The sequence below is a fragment of the Brassica napus genome, chromosome A5 (assembly GCF_020379485.1).
Source record: "Brassica napus cultivar Da-Ae chromosome A5, Da-Ae, whole genome shotgun sequence".
Classification (NCBI taxonomy): Eukaryota; Viridiplantae; Streptophyta; class Magnoliopsida; order Brassicales; family Brassicaceae; genus Brassica; species Brassica napus.
The window spans coordinates 23697168-23710955 of NC_063438.1; the positions used below are offsets into that span (position 1 = coordinate 23697168).

A 13788-nucleotide genomic window follows, 5' to 3' on the forward strand; every position below is an offset into this window, starting at 1 on the left:
TTAAAGTGAAACCACTTCAGAACTCTTAAGATGGTTTTAGGATATAAACTAAAAAAAAAACAAGCCACAGTTACTCAAGGCTAGTCTCTTGAGACGACAATACTAGACTGATAAAACACTGAAGACAAAAAGGAGTTTTTAAGTCTTGCTATTGCACTCTCACTCTCTTCCTCAGATTATCTATACATCGTCCAGAATGCATGATTATAAGGAAACCAAACGACTGCTTCAGCTACTTTTAACCCTGGTACGGGTTCCCACTGCCATCCCGGTTAGGTGGATAGTTGTTTTGGTACTGTGGCTGCTGCATTCCACCACCCTGCTGCTGCTGGTAGTTATTGTTGTTACCTGACCATCCTGCATTTGGTGGACCTCCTCCTCCCATGTTGTTCTGCGGTGGTGGTCCTCCATAGTTCGGTGGAGGCGCTCCTCCGTAGTTTGGTGGTGGTGCTCCTCCCATGTTGTTTTGTGGTGGCGTTCCTCCGTAGTTTGGTGGTGGTGGTCCTCCATAGTTCGGTGGTGGTGGTGGTGCCCCTCCGTAGTTTGCTGGAGGCCTCTGTCCTCCCATATTGTTATGTGGCGGTGGTGGTCCTCCATAGTTTGGTGGAGGCCTTTGTCCATAATTCTGCCCCATGGGAGGTGGAGGGGGTGCAGAGCCACCCATGTGAGGTGGAGGAGGGCCACCCATGGGAGGACGTTGAGGAGGAGGGCCTCCTGCCATGTTCTCTCTTCTCCTCTCAAAGTTTCTGCTTCTATCAAAGTTTTTAGGACGGTCATTGCGCCTGTTTCTTTCATTGGCTCTAGCGTTGTTCCTTATCCATTCCTCGTGGTACTTGGGGTCATAAGGAACAGCCTTCCCATCAATGAAAGGTTCCCCTGAAAGCCAAAATTTAAAATTTAAGTTGAAGTCTCTGATAAGATCACTAGAAAGATGTAAACTCTCAACAAAACAACACCAATGCAGACTCTAATACACTAGTCACAAAATTGATATCACTAATCAAGTCTAAGATATGCACACAAACTTCAAGAAGTGTCAACAACTAGTAATAGAAAGCGGCCAATGTGATAATCCAATACACAGGCATGAAGCAAGAAACGAATCATAGTGAAGAAAAGTTAACCAATCCACAAAGTGTAGACTAACTACAGCCACTTCCTCCCCTTATCAACAGTTGAGAACCAACAAGTATAATGGAATAGCAAAGCAACTCTCTTGTGATAACACGCAAACCCTTACCTCCGTAGTCTTTGTTTCTCACATCCAGGTAAGAATCAGGAAGAACCCAGCGCACCTTTGGCAACTCTGAAGAGTAACATAAAGCAATTAGAGAAGACTTTTAACACACAGAAACACCAAAGAAGGCAATATTACCTTTCAGCTTGTGAGAGAGATCTTCAGACACAAGGGCTCCGAAAGCAAAGTAGCACCGAGTCGAAACAGAGTAGATCTTCATCCTCGCTTCTTCTTCACTACAACATTCAAAACCAGACTAATCATACAAGTGTTTCCAAAATGATTCCAACTAAACTAAACAGATCACGTCATATAAGCTTGAACACTAAACTTCCTACAAGAACAGTCAATAAAAGAACAAACTTTCGAATCTGTAGGCTTTACCTGCCAACGATCTGAGCTAAGGTTTTGATATAGCTGTCGATGATCTCATCTCTAGTGGGATCTCCCTCAGGCGGATCCACAACCACAAGCCAATGCTCGAAATCGCATCCATCGAGCAAAATCGTCTCCTTTGGAGGCCTGTTGGACCAGTTGGGACTCGGATCGTTCAGAGAAGACGACGTAGCCTGGGACGAAAGGCCTTTGACGGACACAAGTCCACCGCGGAAGGCGGAGGATAAGGCGGCGACTAAGGGACGGGATCGGGTGAGGAGAGACGACGTGTAAAGCGAAGTCGCCGGAGATTTGGCGAGGGGAGCAGATGAGGAGGCGAAGGATCGGGTGAAGAGAAAGGAGAGAGATTTCGCCGGACGGCAGAGAATGGAGCGAGAAATGGAATGCGTCGCCATGGGAAGATACAAAACCCTAGAAAGTGTGATGAGGAGATGAAGACGAGGGTTTTGCGAAGGTTTAATAGTGGATACTGATACGAGGGCGTTTTCGGTATTTCGGAGCCGAACAAAATATCAACGAAATATTCGGTAATACCCTTTGATCTTCTCATATGTAACAAAATGGGCCACAAGTTTTACATAATATCCACTACTAATATTACTGTAGTTAGTTTGCCAAATTAGTTGTTTAGTATATAAACTAAATTTTGCAAACCACGCGTGTCAAGATGTTCCGTGGATTTTCAAAAGACCCGGATTCGGATTCGCACCGTACCAAATTTTTACAGCGCATGGCTACTGACCACCGAAACTTTCACATTCTCTCTCCAGGGAATTGTTTACCATTTTTTTTCAATTTTGCATGAACATTGAATGTGAATTCTTTATAAAACTATCATTCTTTTATGGGTTTTTAGTAATTAAACCCCTCAACTAAAGATGAATCGTAAAAAAAACCCTCAACTAAAAATCCTGTGAAATAAACCCTCAACTTTAGTTCCGTTAACATATGTTACCCTCCGTCTAAAAAACCGTGACGGAGGTCGACATATGTTAATGGTTTATAAGTTGAGGGTTTATAATGTTAAAAACTTAGTTGAGGGTTTTTTTTACGATTCAAAAATAGTTGAGGGGTTTTATCACTAAAAGTCATTAAAGGGTTTTTAAGTTATTTATTATCCATTGTTTTAGATTGATTTGCAAGCCTTTAAAACTAATGTATATTTTTAATACATTAATCTATTATAAAATTAATTTATACATCTTAAATTAATAATTTTCAACACGATTTACAACTTATTATAACTTCAAAATATTAAATTATTTGATATTTGGCAATAGTGATAAAAAAAATTGTGTGTTTATATCGTCATTTTCAAATATCAAATAATTGAAAGTTTTTAAGTTATATTAAGTCTTACGTAGTGTTAAAGATAATTCATCCATGAAGTCAATCTTTCTATTTGGAGTATGACGTATTTTTTCTTATTTTCATGATTTTCGTCATCAAGCTCATATTTTCCTATTTTCCTATATTGTTCTTGATTTATTGTATTACTTTATGTTTCAAATATATTATTGATCAAGAAAATAAAAATATAATGTAGTTATTCAGAAATCAATGAGAATAATCATGCATTATTTTGGAGGGGAGAGAAGTATGAGCCGGATGACAGAAATCATGAAAATAGGAAAAAGTGCGTCATACTCAAAATAAAAAGATTGACTTCATGGATGAATTATCTCGACACTACTTAAGACTTAATATAACTTAGAAACTTTCAATTATTTCATATTTGACAATGACGATATAAACACACAAATTTTTTTATATCACTATTTCCAAATATCAAATAATTTAATATTTCAAAGTTATAATAAGTTGTAAGTAGTGTTAAAAATTATTAATTTAAGATGTATAAAATAATATACAAATATACTAATGTATTAAAATTTATAAATTAGTTTTAAAGGCTTATAAATCTTAAAACAATGTATAAATGATAATAAATAATTTAATAACATTTAATGACTTTTAATGATAAAACCTCTCAACTAAAGATGAATCGTGAAAAAAACCCTCAACTAAAAATTCAGTGAAATAAACCCTCAACTTATAAACCTTTAACATATGTCACCCTCTGTCACGGTTTTTTAAACGGAGGGTAACATATGTTAACGGAACTAAAGTTGAGGGTTTATTTCACAGGATTTTTAGTTGAGGGTTTTTTTTTACGATTCATCTTTAGTTGATGGGTTTAATTACTAAAAACCCTTCTTTTATATGTTTATATCCGTGTTCAAAAATGCAGCTGAGACGGCCGAGTACACAGCGGAAAGACGCTATCCGGTGAGTAGCCGCGGCGATTTTGGTATATTCGGCCAAAACTCGGAGCTCCACTTTTTTGAATTTTCAGTGTTCAAAATCGAATGTCTAGTGATAGATCTATTATAAATGATTGAAAGCTATGTGAATAACAAAGAAAAACAATGATAATCAATAAAAAATGATATTAACGCTGAAAATTAAATCTGAAATTCGCAGGTTAAGAAAGTAAAAGACGAGGGTAAATTGGTAATTTTCAACTTACTAAACAAAAAATAATGATTTAAAGCGAAAAAAACAGAAGATGTGCTTCAAACCCACGTTGGGAACTTTGAATACATATGGGTATACCACTGGACCAACAAAGATCTACGTTTATGTTGTAATTATTTAATATATGTACATATATGTAAATAAAATAATAAAAAACTAATCTCCGATTAATCGTCGATTAGTCTTCGATTATTTGATTCGGCGCTAGGCCCAAATCGACCGCACGCATAGCGTCTAGCGAAATTTTGAACATGGGTTTATACACTATGGAACTGCTGATTTTTGGAGAAGTGTTTTTGGTCAAATGTTCATGTTTGCAGTATTTTCACTAGAATTTGATTTATATTTACGTATTTTAGAGTTAAGGGAAATTTGTCTTTATGAAAATAATCTGTAGTTTACAATTATTTACTATTTAGAGGTAAAATAAAATATCTTCCTCGTGTGAACCAACCTTCTAACTGGGCCAGAAGTTAATGATTCGACCATATACTAACTGTCTAATTTACATAAACTCAGTAGAATAACCTTTGTTTATTCATTTATTAAAGACATAAAATTCACACTCCATTCAGCCAAATGCTCACATTACAAAGTCACTCATCATCATCAACAGAAAGATACATAAAACCCCTTTTATCACGTCCCTTGCAGCCTCTCCACATTTCATACTTTTGAATTTACACAAGTGTTGCCTTGGCGAGCTGAACCGCTTTCTCTCGCCCGTAAAACTTCTCAACAATCGCAAGTGAAAACTCCATTGCAGTCCCTGGAGCTCTGCTCGTTATCACATTTCCATCCACAACAACTCTGTGCTCAACGTGGCTCTGGTCCGAAAGTTTGTTGCTCACACATGGGTGTGTAGTTGCCTTCTTACCCTATACAAAACATATCTCATATTATAACTCAGTTTAAGATATAACAAGAATATTGATACTTAACGTTTTCACAATACAAATAATGCACCTTGAGTAAACCATGAGGCTCAAAGACGTAAACAGGCGATGCGCATATTCCTCCATAAGGTTTGTTTGCTTCAGCTTGTTTCTTTAACATATTCACCAATTTCTCGCAACTTGCCAATCTTGGTGCACCGTTAAGACCTCCCTGAATGTGTTACATCAAAGAGATTATATTTTTTTTTCGCTTTTGTTATTTTTTACAATGAATCTCTTTGAAAATAAGCACTCACAGGCAACACAATCAGATCAAACGACTTCTCTGCAACTTCATCAAGAAGCACATCTGCTACTAACTTAGCTTTGCGAGATCCTACAACTTCCAAACTGTTACCAACTGCAGCTATCACGACGTTTGCTTTTGCTCTCCTGAGGATATCTACAAGCGCTATAGCTTCAATTTCCTCTGAGTCCTCTGCAATGGGAACGAGAATCTGAAACATGGAAACATTATCTTTAGATTCTTTACAACACACTATGCTCCTAGGAATCCATATAACCATCAAACAGAGACTTGTCTTGGAGTATGTTAAAGGACCAAGTGGAGAGGCCGCATATGAACATATGTACCTGTGGAGTATCTTGGAATGACCAGTTCGTTTGGTTAAGCTCGGTAAAGGTAAACTCCTCACCAGGATTAGGACGAACCAGCTGGTTTCAATAACAGAACAAGTAAGTCCAAGAGGAGACGACAAAGCAAGTTTGAACACCATAGCTTAACTACTATGCTGCTTCTAATAGAAATCATTAAGACAAAAACATACCAAGCCACTAGAGACTTCATCAGCTTTGTCTTTACCAAACAACTGCTCAATAAGAGTGATGGAGAATTCAATGGTGGTTCCTGGTCCTCGACTTGTCACAATCCTTCCATCTATCTCAACTCTTGATTCACTTGCAGTTGCACAAGTAGCTGCAAGTTTCTCCATGAAAACCGGGTAACCCGTTGCCTGCATGCAAGAAAACCCCAAATTAATCCAACAAGAACTGAAAACTAGAAGTAACATTGCTTAGTACTGATCGCTTATGACTTACTGTTTTGCCCTCGAGAAGACCCCAAGTACCAAGAGCCAAAGCAGGAGCACAACAGATAGCTGCGTTAAGTCTTCCATCTGTGTCTTGTTTCTTCACCATGTTCTCTAATGGTTTGCAGTTTTTAAGAGTCTCGCCTCCGGGAAGCCCTCCCTTTTTACCAATCATATAATCAATACTAATATCAGCAAAACAACTCTGAAGTATTTAAAAAAAAACATTAAAAACAGTTATTCTATGAACTAGTTTTTTTTTTGGGTAAGATTCTGTGAACTAGTGTTATACATGCATAAAAGAAATTAAGCTTTGTACAACCAACTTTATTTGCAGGGAGTATTGAACATCGCTAGTGATAATTGATATTATAGAAGCAAACTTACGGGGAGAACAATAAGGTCGAAAATAGAGTCGGTGATATCGGAGAGGAGAGTATCAGCGACCATCTTGATGTTATGACAAGCATCAACGCCAACTTTATCCTCGACAGACGCCACCGTCACGTCAGCACCACCTCTCCGCAAGACGGTGATCATCGCCACTGCTTCAAGTGGCTCGGTACCGTGAGCAATAGGGATCATAACCTACAAAAAAAACCTCGGATCATCAAGATAAACTCCAAATAATAATTAAAAAGATCCGTTACGTACGAGGAGGGAAAGAACGATGACGTACCGTCTTAGTAGATGAAGCCATAGTTTCTAAGATTCGAGAGAGAGAGAGAGAGAGACAACTGTAGAGTCACGAAGATTGTATATTGAATAATGGAGTTGGAGTTTAGTGAAGAGAAAGGAGTGTCACTTGTGGGGTTAATATAGTGCAGAGTCTCCACTTACGACTTTATTTTCTATCTCACTTTGATCAAAAGCTAGACGTACAAGTTAGACGTGTGCGATGACGTATGCACCGGGGAAAAAGCAGATCATGAAGACGTGGCAAGCCATGATTGGTAGAATGTGGCAATGTCTTTACTTTGAGTGTTACACGTCATCGTATTGGATAAAACCTAAATGTCCTATTTTGCTTTCGAGTCGCGTGTGGTTGGCGAGGAAAAAAGGTGTTGGGACAAACGAGATTACGTCCCGGTTCTTGATATAGTTCATGCACGTGTTGCTGTTTGTAGCAAGTTGACACTTGTAGCAGAGTAAACCAGATGAATGTATGCGTGAACCGGGATATTCTTTTCTAAAATAGTGTTCAAAATGGTTTGTGGTTGTGTTAACGGGTCAAAAAAGTACCAACTCCCACTCTCTAAATAGATTTCACACATTATTCGTTAACCAAAATGGATTATATATGACCCCATGAAAATTATTGATAGGGCTAAAGATAGCGTGTGATGATTTTGTATGCATGAAGATATCATTCTTTTGGGGTTGGGATTAAATCTTTGAACTCGAAGAAGAATCGAAGATCTTGCCTCGTAGCCGGCAGAATTGTCTTCCTTTTTCACCTGGACCAGTTATATATATATGGTTTGGTCAGGATTTGAAACTCAAAAGTCATAGTATTCATTTTATTTGAATATTTTCATTAAATATATCTCAAATGGTATTTGGATGTTTAGTATATATCTTGAATTAATGGCGCCTACGAATGTCTTTTGAATAGTATTACTAGATGACAAAAGTATTTTGGATATTGATGATCTAGTATCATGTGGGATCATATCCGTCTTTTTATCTTAACTAGTCGGGATTATGAGAATATTTTTTTGTCTTTTGGGTTAATAAAGGATAACGAATGGCATTGTCTCGACACAATACAAGACTGACAAAACACTGAAGACAAAGTCTTGCTACTGTACTCTCAATCGCTTCCTCAGATTATCTATACATGTCCAGAATGCAATATTAAAAGAAAACCCACGACTGGTTCCAACTACTTTAACCCTGGTATGGGTTCCCGCTGCCAGCTCGTTTAGGTGGATAGTTGTTCTGGTGCTGTGCCTGCTGCGTTCCACCACTCTGCTCCTGGTCGTTGTTGTTATTACGTGAACATCCTGCATTTGGTGGACCTTCTCCCCTGTTGTTCTGCGCTGGTGCTCTTCCCATGTTGTTCTGCGTTGGTGCTCCTCCCCTGTTGTTCTGCGCTGGTGCTTCTACATAGTTTGGTTGAGGCCTTTGTCCTCCCATGTTCGGTGGTGGTGGTGCCTCGTAATTCTGCTCCATGGGAGGTGGAGGGGGTGCAGAGTCACCCATAGGAGGTGGACATTGGGGAGGAGAGCCTCTTGCCACGTTCGCTATTATCCTCTCATAGTTTCTGCGTCTAGCAAAGTTTGCTGTAGCCTTGTTCCTTATCCGTTCCTCTTGGACGTGGTACTTATGATCATAAGAAACAGCTTTCCCATCGATGAGAGGTTCCCCTGAACGCCAATATCAGAAAAAATATCAAGTCTCTGAATAGATCACTAGAAAGATGTAAACTCTCAACAAGTGCAAAATCTACTAAGACTATATCACTAGCAAGTCTAAGTATGCACCCAAACTTATTAACGAGTGTTAAAAAAAACTATTAATAGTCTAATAGAAGTCTGCCAATGTGTCTATCTAATACAAAGGTATGAAACAAATCAGAGTGATTAATGTGAACTAATGGAATAACAACGCAACTCTACACACTAAGCCTTACCTCGGAAGTCTTTGTTCCTCTCATCAGAAAGAAGCACCTTTGGCAACTCTGTAGAGACGTAATCTCACCTCGCGGCTTGTTCCTTGTTTCTCCTCCATCGTTGGATGACAAGAAACTATGAAAGCTGATTGGTGAAACAGAGAGAGAGAGACAGAGGGAATGCAGAATGAGAAGAAGATGGTATCTTTGATCGGTATCTTGCTACTTGTATATCGTTCACTGGTGGTGTCTTTTGTTTATATAGGTAACGTTGTGCTACTAATTGGTATTCTTCCCCTGAATCTTTTCTCTCTGATTTATATTTATAACTATTTTTTTTGCAATTTCAAGTTAACCAGTTTGTTTTTTTTTCTCACCAATCAGCCTCTTGTATCAGTGAACTCTCTTCTTATTCTTCTTAAGATAACCGTTTTCTTCCTTTCTCTTTTTTAGTTTTTTTTTAGTCTGTTAAGTTGCTTAATTGATTAATTGAGTTGCTTAATTTCATTTTGAGTTGCTTAATTGATTTTTTTGAATTGAGTCTTCATTTTGAGTTGCTTAATTGATTTTTTTTTTTTTAGTCTGTTGAGTTGCTTAATTGATTTTTCACGGAAATTTCACACCCCAGTTCTGATTTTTTTTTTTGTCTCTACAGAAATATTGATGTGTATATTTATCTCTAAATGAAGAAATTCGCAAGTCAAGCTAGTTGCTCTCTGACTTGGACGGTAACTATGACCTTATCACTCTTTTTAAAGATCACTTTATTGTGCAATTCAAATAGCCTTAGGTTTTTAAACTTAGAGCCTTGTATAGGCTTCAGTCTCCATAACCCCACTCCTGTCTCTGCCTAGTCCAACATACTGTTGCTTAGAAGCAAAACATGATTATGCTTTCATATCTAACCTAGCATGAAGCTAGACATTTTGGTGCTTGTACAAGTTTGTGATTGATATATGCTTCAACTAGTTATGTCTTGGTATGAATACAAAGTCGATATACTCTTCCTCTCTTTTGTCATATTCGAATTTTGAGTCCAGTTCCATCTTGATTCCGTTGTTGTAGCTTGACAGTGAAAATGTCATGAACATTTAACTGTTCTTCGTCTCATTTGCTTTGATCCGGGGTAGTCTTTGTCCTTTTGGGAACTCGTGATCTTAGCTTTCCGGCTGTTTTCAACAGCATCCTTGTACTTGAGGCGCATTCACCCTGGTTTGGTGTCAGCTTACTTTTGCTTGACTGTGTGAAAATCACAAAGCAAATGAGGACTGGCCAGCAATTGACAACCTTTATCTTCTTGCCAAACCAAACCCAACTCTCTCCTGGCATGAATGCTTTATCAGAGACAGCATGCTTCTTTACCAAAGTAAAAATCTCTGCATCAACTACTTTTTTTTGATATATTACAAAACAACCAGCATTGTTGATGTTCTTGCATTGCATTTTCAGAGAGCGAGTTTCTGCATCCAAGAATGAGTCAGTCCAAGAAAGCAGCAACGATACTGAGAGAAGAACATCAGCTCTTGTAGCTTCAACCTTCAACCTTAGACAGTCCCAAAGTAGACAATGGAGGATGATTCACGTAACCTGATGAAAAGCCTAGCATGAGTTCTCAATATTTTGGTATAAAAAGAAACCCAAACTATATAGGTTAAAAGATTCTGTTCAGTGACTGAGTTTACAGAGTTGTTGAAACAAAAAGGTTGGTTTCTCACTCTCACTCAGGATTTGGGTTTTGATTGTTGTAGCATGAAGACAAGGCTTTAGTTTTCCTCTTTTACGACCTTTAACCCATTCTAATTCTTCTTTAGTTAGTGTACGTCATTTTCCTCGTCAAAAAACATGTAAGCATTTCAGATAAATTCAATGTAAATCAGCCAGAGAATTGGTGAAAAGCAGCATTATTTAATTTGATTTACTCTCCAACTCAAGGCAGCCGTATATAAAGTGTGGTCTACCCTTATCCATCTATGTCTTGAGCCACAAGGTTTCTCATCCAATTAGGGTAAATCCATAATGTCAACGCACCACATGATTGGTGTCCAGTAACTGCGCAAACACGACTCTCTAACCCTTTTGCCTCCTTTTCTGATCAATTCCGTCATTGTTATAAACATGTTCATCGGTTAAACAAAAAATTCACATGGACCGGCCTAAACCGTGTTCCAAGGCACTCTATGTGTTCCAAAACATGTTCCTCGGTTAAACAAAAAAAGCACTTCTACATACATTCTCGGATTTCATATTTCTAAGGATATGTGGTGTTTGGTGGAAGACAATGCATCCTGTGGACACTAACGAACTCTCCATGGTCTTTCTGTTTTTGCTTGGTACTTTTTATGCTTAAGATCTTTGACTCTTCAAGTGGAAACAGTTGGTGCACTACGGCTCTGTTCCAATCTCCTCCGCTTGGCTGCAATAGATCAGTAACCATTAAAGAACTGCCGGATTTGGATGCTGGTCCCATAGGGTTGTTCTTGAGAGGTAGCACTCAGTCACGGTTCGGCATAGGGTTGTTCTTGAGAGGTAGCACTCTGATACGTACCAGCAGGTCTATTTCCGTAAACGTCGCAAGGGAGTGAACCAGTTGGAGCAGGTGTTGTCTGAGACAGAGTCGAAGGGAGTTGAAGACGGGGAGTTAGAGGAGAAAGAAGAAAGTAACCTTCTGGTGGAGTAAGAGGGAAGGACTAGTGAGCAAAGACTTGGTGTGAGACAGAGGCTTTGCTACGAGGAATAAAGAATAAAGTCGAGTAGTTGTTTTACTTTTTCTTCATGCTTTTTGTATGTATTGAAGAGTGACGTCATGAGTCCTCTGAGAACGATCGCCATGAGATCGTAATACCTTTAGCATCATCGTTCTTGTACTGTGATTCCTACCTGGGATTACACGTTATCGAATATCGAGAGAGTTATTAAAGCTTTGAGTTTCTTATTTCCCTTTTACACGAACCAGTTACGTAAAGGAGAGTGGGATCTTGCGATAAGGGAGATTACACGTTCAAACTTATCAAATTGGTGCGTTGTGACAGTGATCGGCGACGTTTGTGAAGATGGACAGCTCGGCGGAAGATATGTTGGAGGTGAACGAGACCATCGCAGAACTTTCGCAACAAGTGGATTTTATGAAGACTGAGTGGAATCGCGTGTCGACGTTCGTAACGGGAGCTGAGGTGCAGTTGACAGCTATCGACCGAAGTTTGTTGACGACGGAGAAACGCCTCGACTCGTTGGATCGTCGTTTTGATCAGATGATGACGGTGTTAAATCGTCTCGATTCGAACCAGATGCCGACGAGAGCGCCGGGAAAGGAGGTAGCAGAGTCATCGGCGTCACCAGCGCCGGTGTTCCAGACAGCTTCTCCGTTTCATTCGTCGGGGGTTCAATCGGGTCCACAGTATCATCATCCAGCGTGCGAAACACGCGAGAGTCTAGTGAAGAAGATTGAGATGCCGATCTTCTCTGGATCGGGTCCGTATGGGTGGATTGCACGCATTGAACGTTATTTTCGTTTTGGTAACTATCATGGTCGTGATCGTCTGGATTTGATTGCTGTTAGCCTTGAGGGTCCGGTGCTAAATTGGTTTAACTCGGAGATGGATACTGTTCCGTTCACAGATTGGGGTCAGTTTAAGCGGCGTTTGTTGTCACGTTTCAGGCAACGTTTGGAGGATGAGCCAGCGAAACGCCTCTTTGCGCTACGCCAAACAGGTTCGTTGACGGATTATATCAATGAATTTGAGGAGCTAAAGAGTATTGTAGTGGGAGTGGATGAGCAGAACTTGGAACATATTTTTTACAACGGGTTGAAGCCGGAGTTTCAGGAGGTGATTAAGATGAAGGAGCCACGGGGGTTGACACAACATATCACGGCTGTGATGGGCATGGAAGACAGTGCCTTTTGTAAATCAGTTTTGGCGGCGGGGGCTACTACTAGTGGTGGTCGTCGTGGTGAGTCGACTCCTAACTATAAGTCGACGGTACCGTTTACCGGGACTAAGAAAGGAGTGACGACAACCTCACCTACAGGCACTGCTTCTAGCTTCAAACCTCGACAGAAGTACACGGATGCGGAGTTAGATGACATGAGGCGTAATGGAGTGTGCTTCAAGTGTAAAGGGAGGTATTCTAAGGCTCATGTCAATGAGTGTCCGATGAAGGATTTGCGGATTATTACGGTGCTTAACGGTTATGAAGTGGAGGTTTTGGATGACAATATGATTGAGTTGACTGATGATGAACTGCCTATTGCTCATCAGATTATGGAGTTATCAATGAACGCGTTCTTAGGTAATGATACTCCTACAACTATGAAGGTTCGTGGTCAGTTTGGACGTTGTGCAGTGGTGATACTCATTGACAGCGGCGCTTCGCATAACTTTGTGACGCCAGGCGTGGTGGAGCACTCTAAGCTCCCTCTGATCAGTGGCTCTAAGCTGCAGATTCGGTTGGGTACTGGGGTAACTGTGGATGGATTAGGCGTGTGCCACTCTGTGTCTTTTTCGGTGCAAGGAGAAGCGTTCACTGATGATTTTATTTCGTTGGAATTGGGGGGCGTTGACGTCGTCCTTGGCGTGCAATGGTTGCGCAAGTTGGGGAAGTGCTTGGTGGATTGGAGTATCCATGAGTTGGGTTTTAAGCATCATGGTCGGATGGTGACATTAGTGGGAGAACCGGACTTGCAAGGCAGGAAGTTTTCGTTGCAGTCACTATCCGTTGTTTCGGGAGCTTCGTCGAAACGTGTGTCAGTGGAGCTACACAATCACAGGGTCGTTCCTCTACCGGTTAATACGGAGTTGCAGGCCGTGTTGGACTCTTATCCTCACGTATTTGCGGTCCCTACATCATTGCCTCCTCCTCGAGGTCATGACCACCGTATTCAGTTACTTCCCGGGGTGTCTGCAGTCTCCGTTCGACCTTATCGTTATCCAAGAGCTACAATGGAAGTGATGGAGAAGATGGTATTGGAAATGTTACAGGCCGGGATCATCCGCACGAGTACTAGCCCTTTTTCTAGTCCCG

At 40.0% G+C, this 13788-nt stretch overlaps 3 protein-coding genes across 3 annotated transcripts; all 3 read right to left on the reverse strand.

The window, feature by feature from the left end:
• On the reverse strand, positions 1-2074 carry LOC106423562 (multiple organellar RNA editing factor 8, chloroplastic/mitochondrial-like). Its single transcript, XM_013864333.3, has 4 exons — positions 1622-2074; positions 1376-1473; positions 1241-1306; positions 1-876 (listed from the first exon to the last, which is right to left on the reverse strand). The coding sequence occupies exons 1-4, from the start codon at positions 2026-2028 to the stop codon at positions 239-241; spliced, it is 1209 nt and encodes a 402-aa protein (XP_013719787.1). The 5' UTR covers positions 2029-2074; the 3' UTR covers positions 1-238.
• Positions 2075-4690: 2616 nt separating this feature from the next.
• LOC125609045 (protein DJ-1 homolog A-like) lies at positions 4691-7014 on the reverse strand. Its single transcript, XM_048779826.1, has 8 exons — positions 6835-7014; positions 6543-6743; positions 6166-6315; positions 5895-6080; positions 5701-5781; positions 5364-5564; positions 5138-5278; positions 4691-5049 (listed from the first exon to the last, which is right to left on the reverse strand). The coding sequence occupies exons 1-8, from the start codon at positions 6853-6855 to the stop codon at positions 4852-4854; spliced, it is 1179 nt and encodes a 392-aa protein (XP_048635783.1). The 5' UTR covers positions 6856-7014; the 3' UTR covers positions 4691-4851.
• A 1031-nt stretch (positions 7015-8045) lies between these two features.
• LOC125608691 (multiple organellar RNA editing factor 8, chloroplastic/mitochondrial-like) lies at positions 8046-8888 on the reverse strand. The gene is made up of 2 exons (XM_048779138.1): positions 8828-8888; positions 8046-8524 (listed from the first exon to the last, which is right to left on the reverse strand). Exons 1-2 carry the CDS (start codon positions 8886-8888, stop codon positions 8046-8048), a joined length of 540 nt encoding a protein of 179 aa, XP_048635095.1.
• Between the last annotated feature and the right edge of the window lie 4900 nt (positions 8889-13788).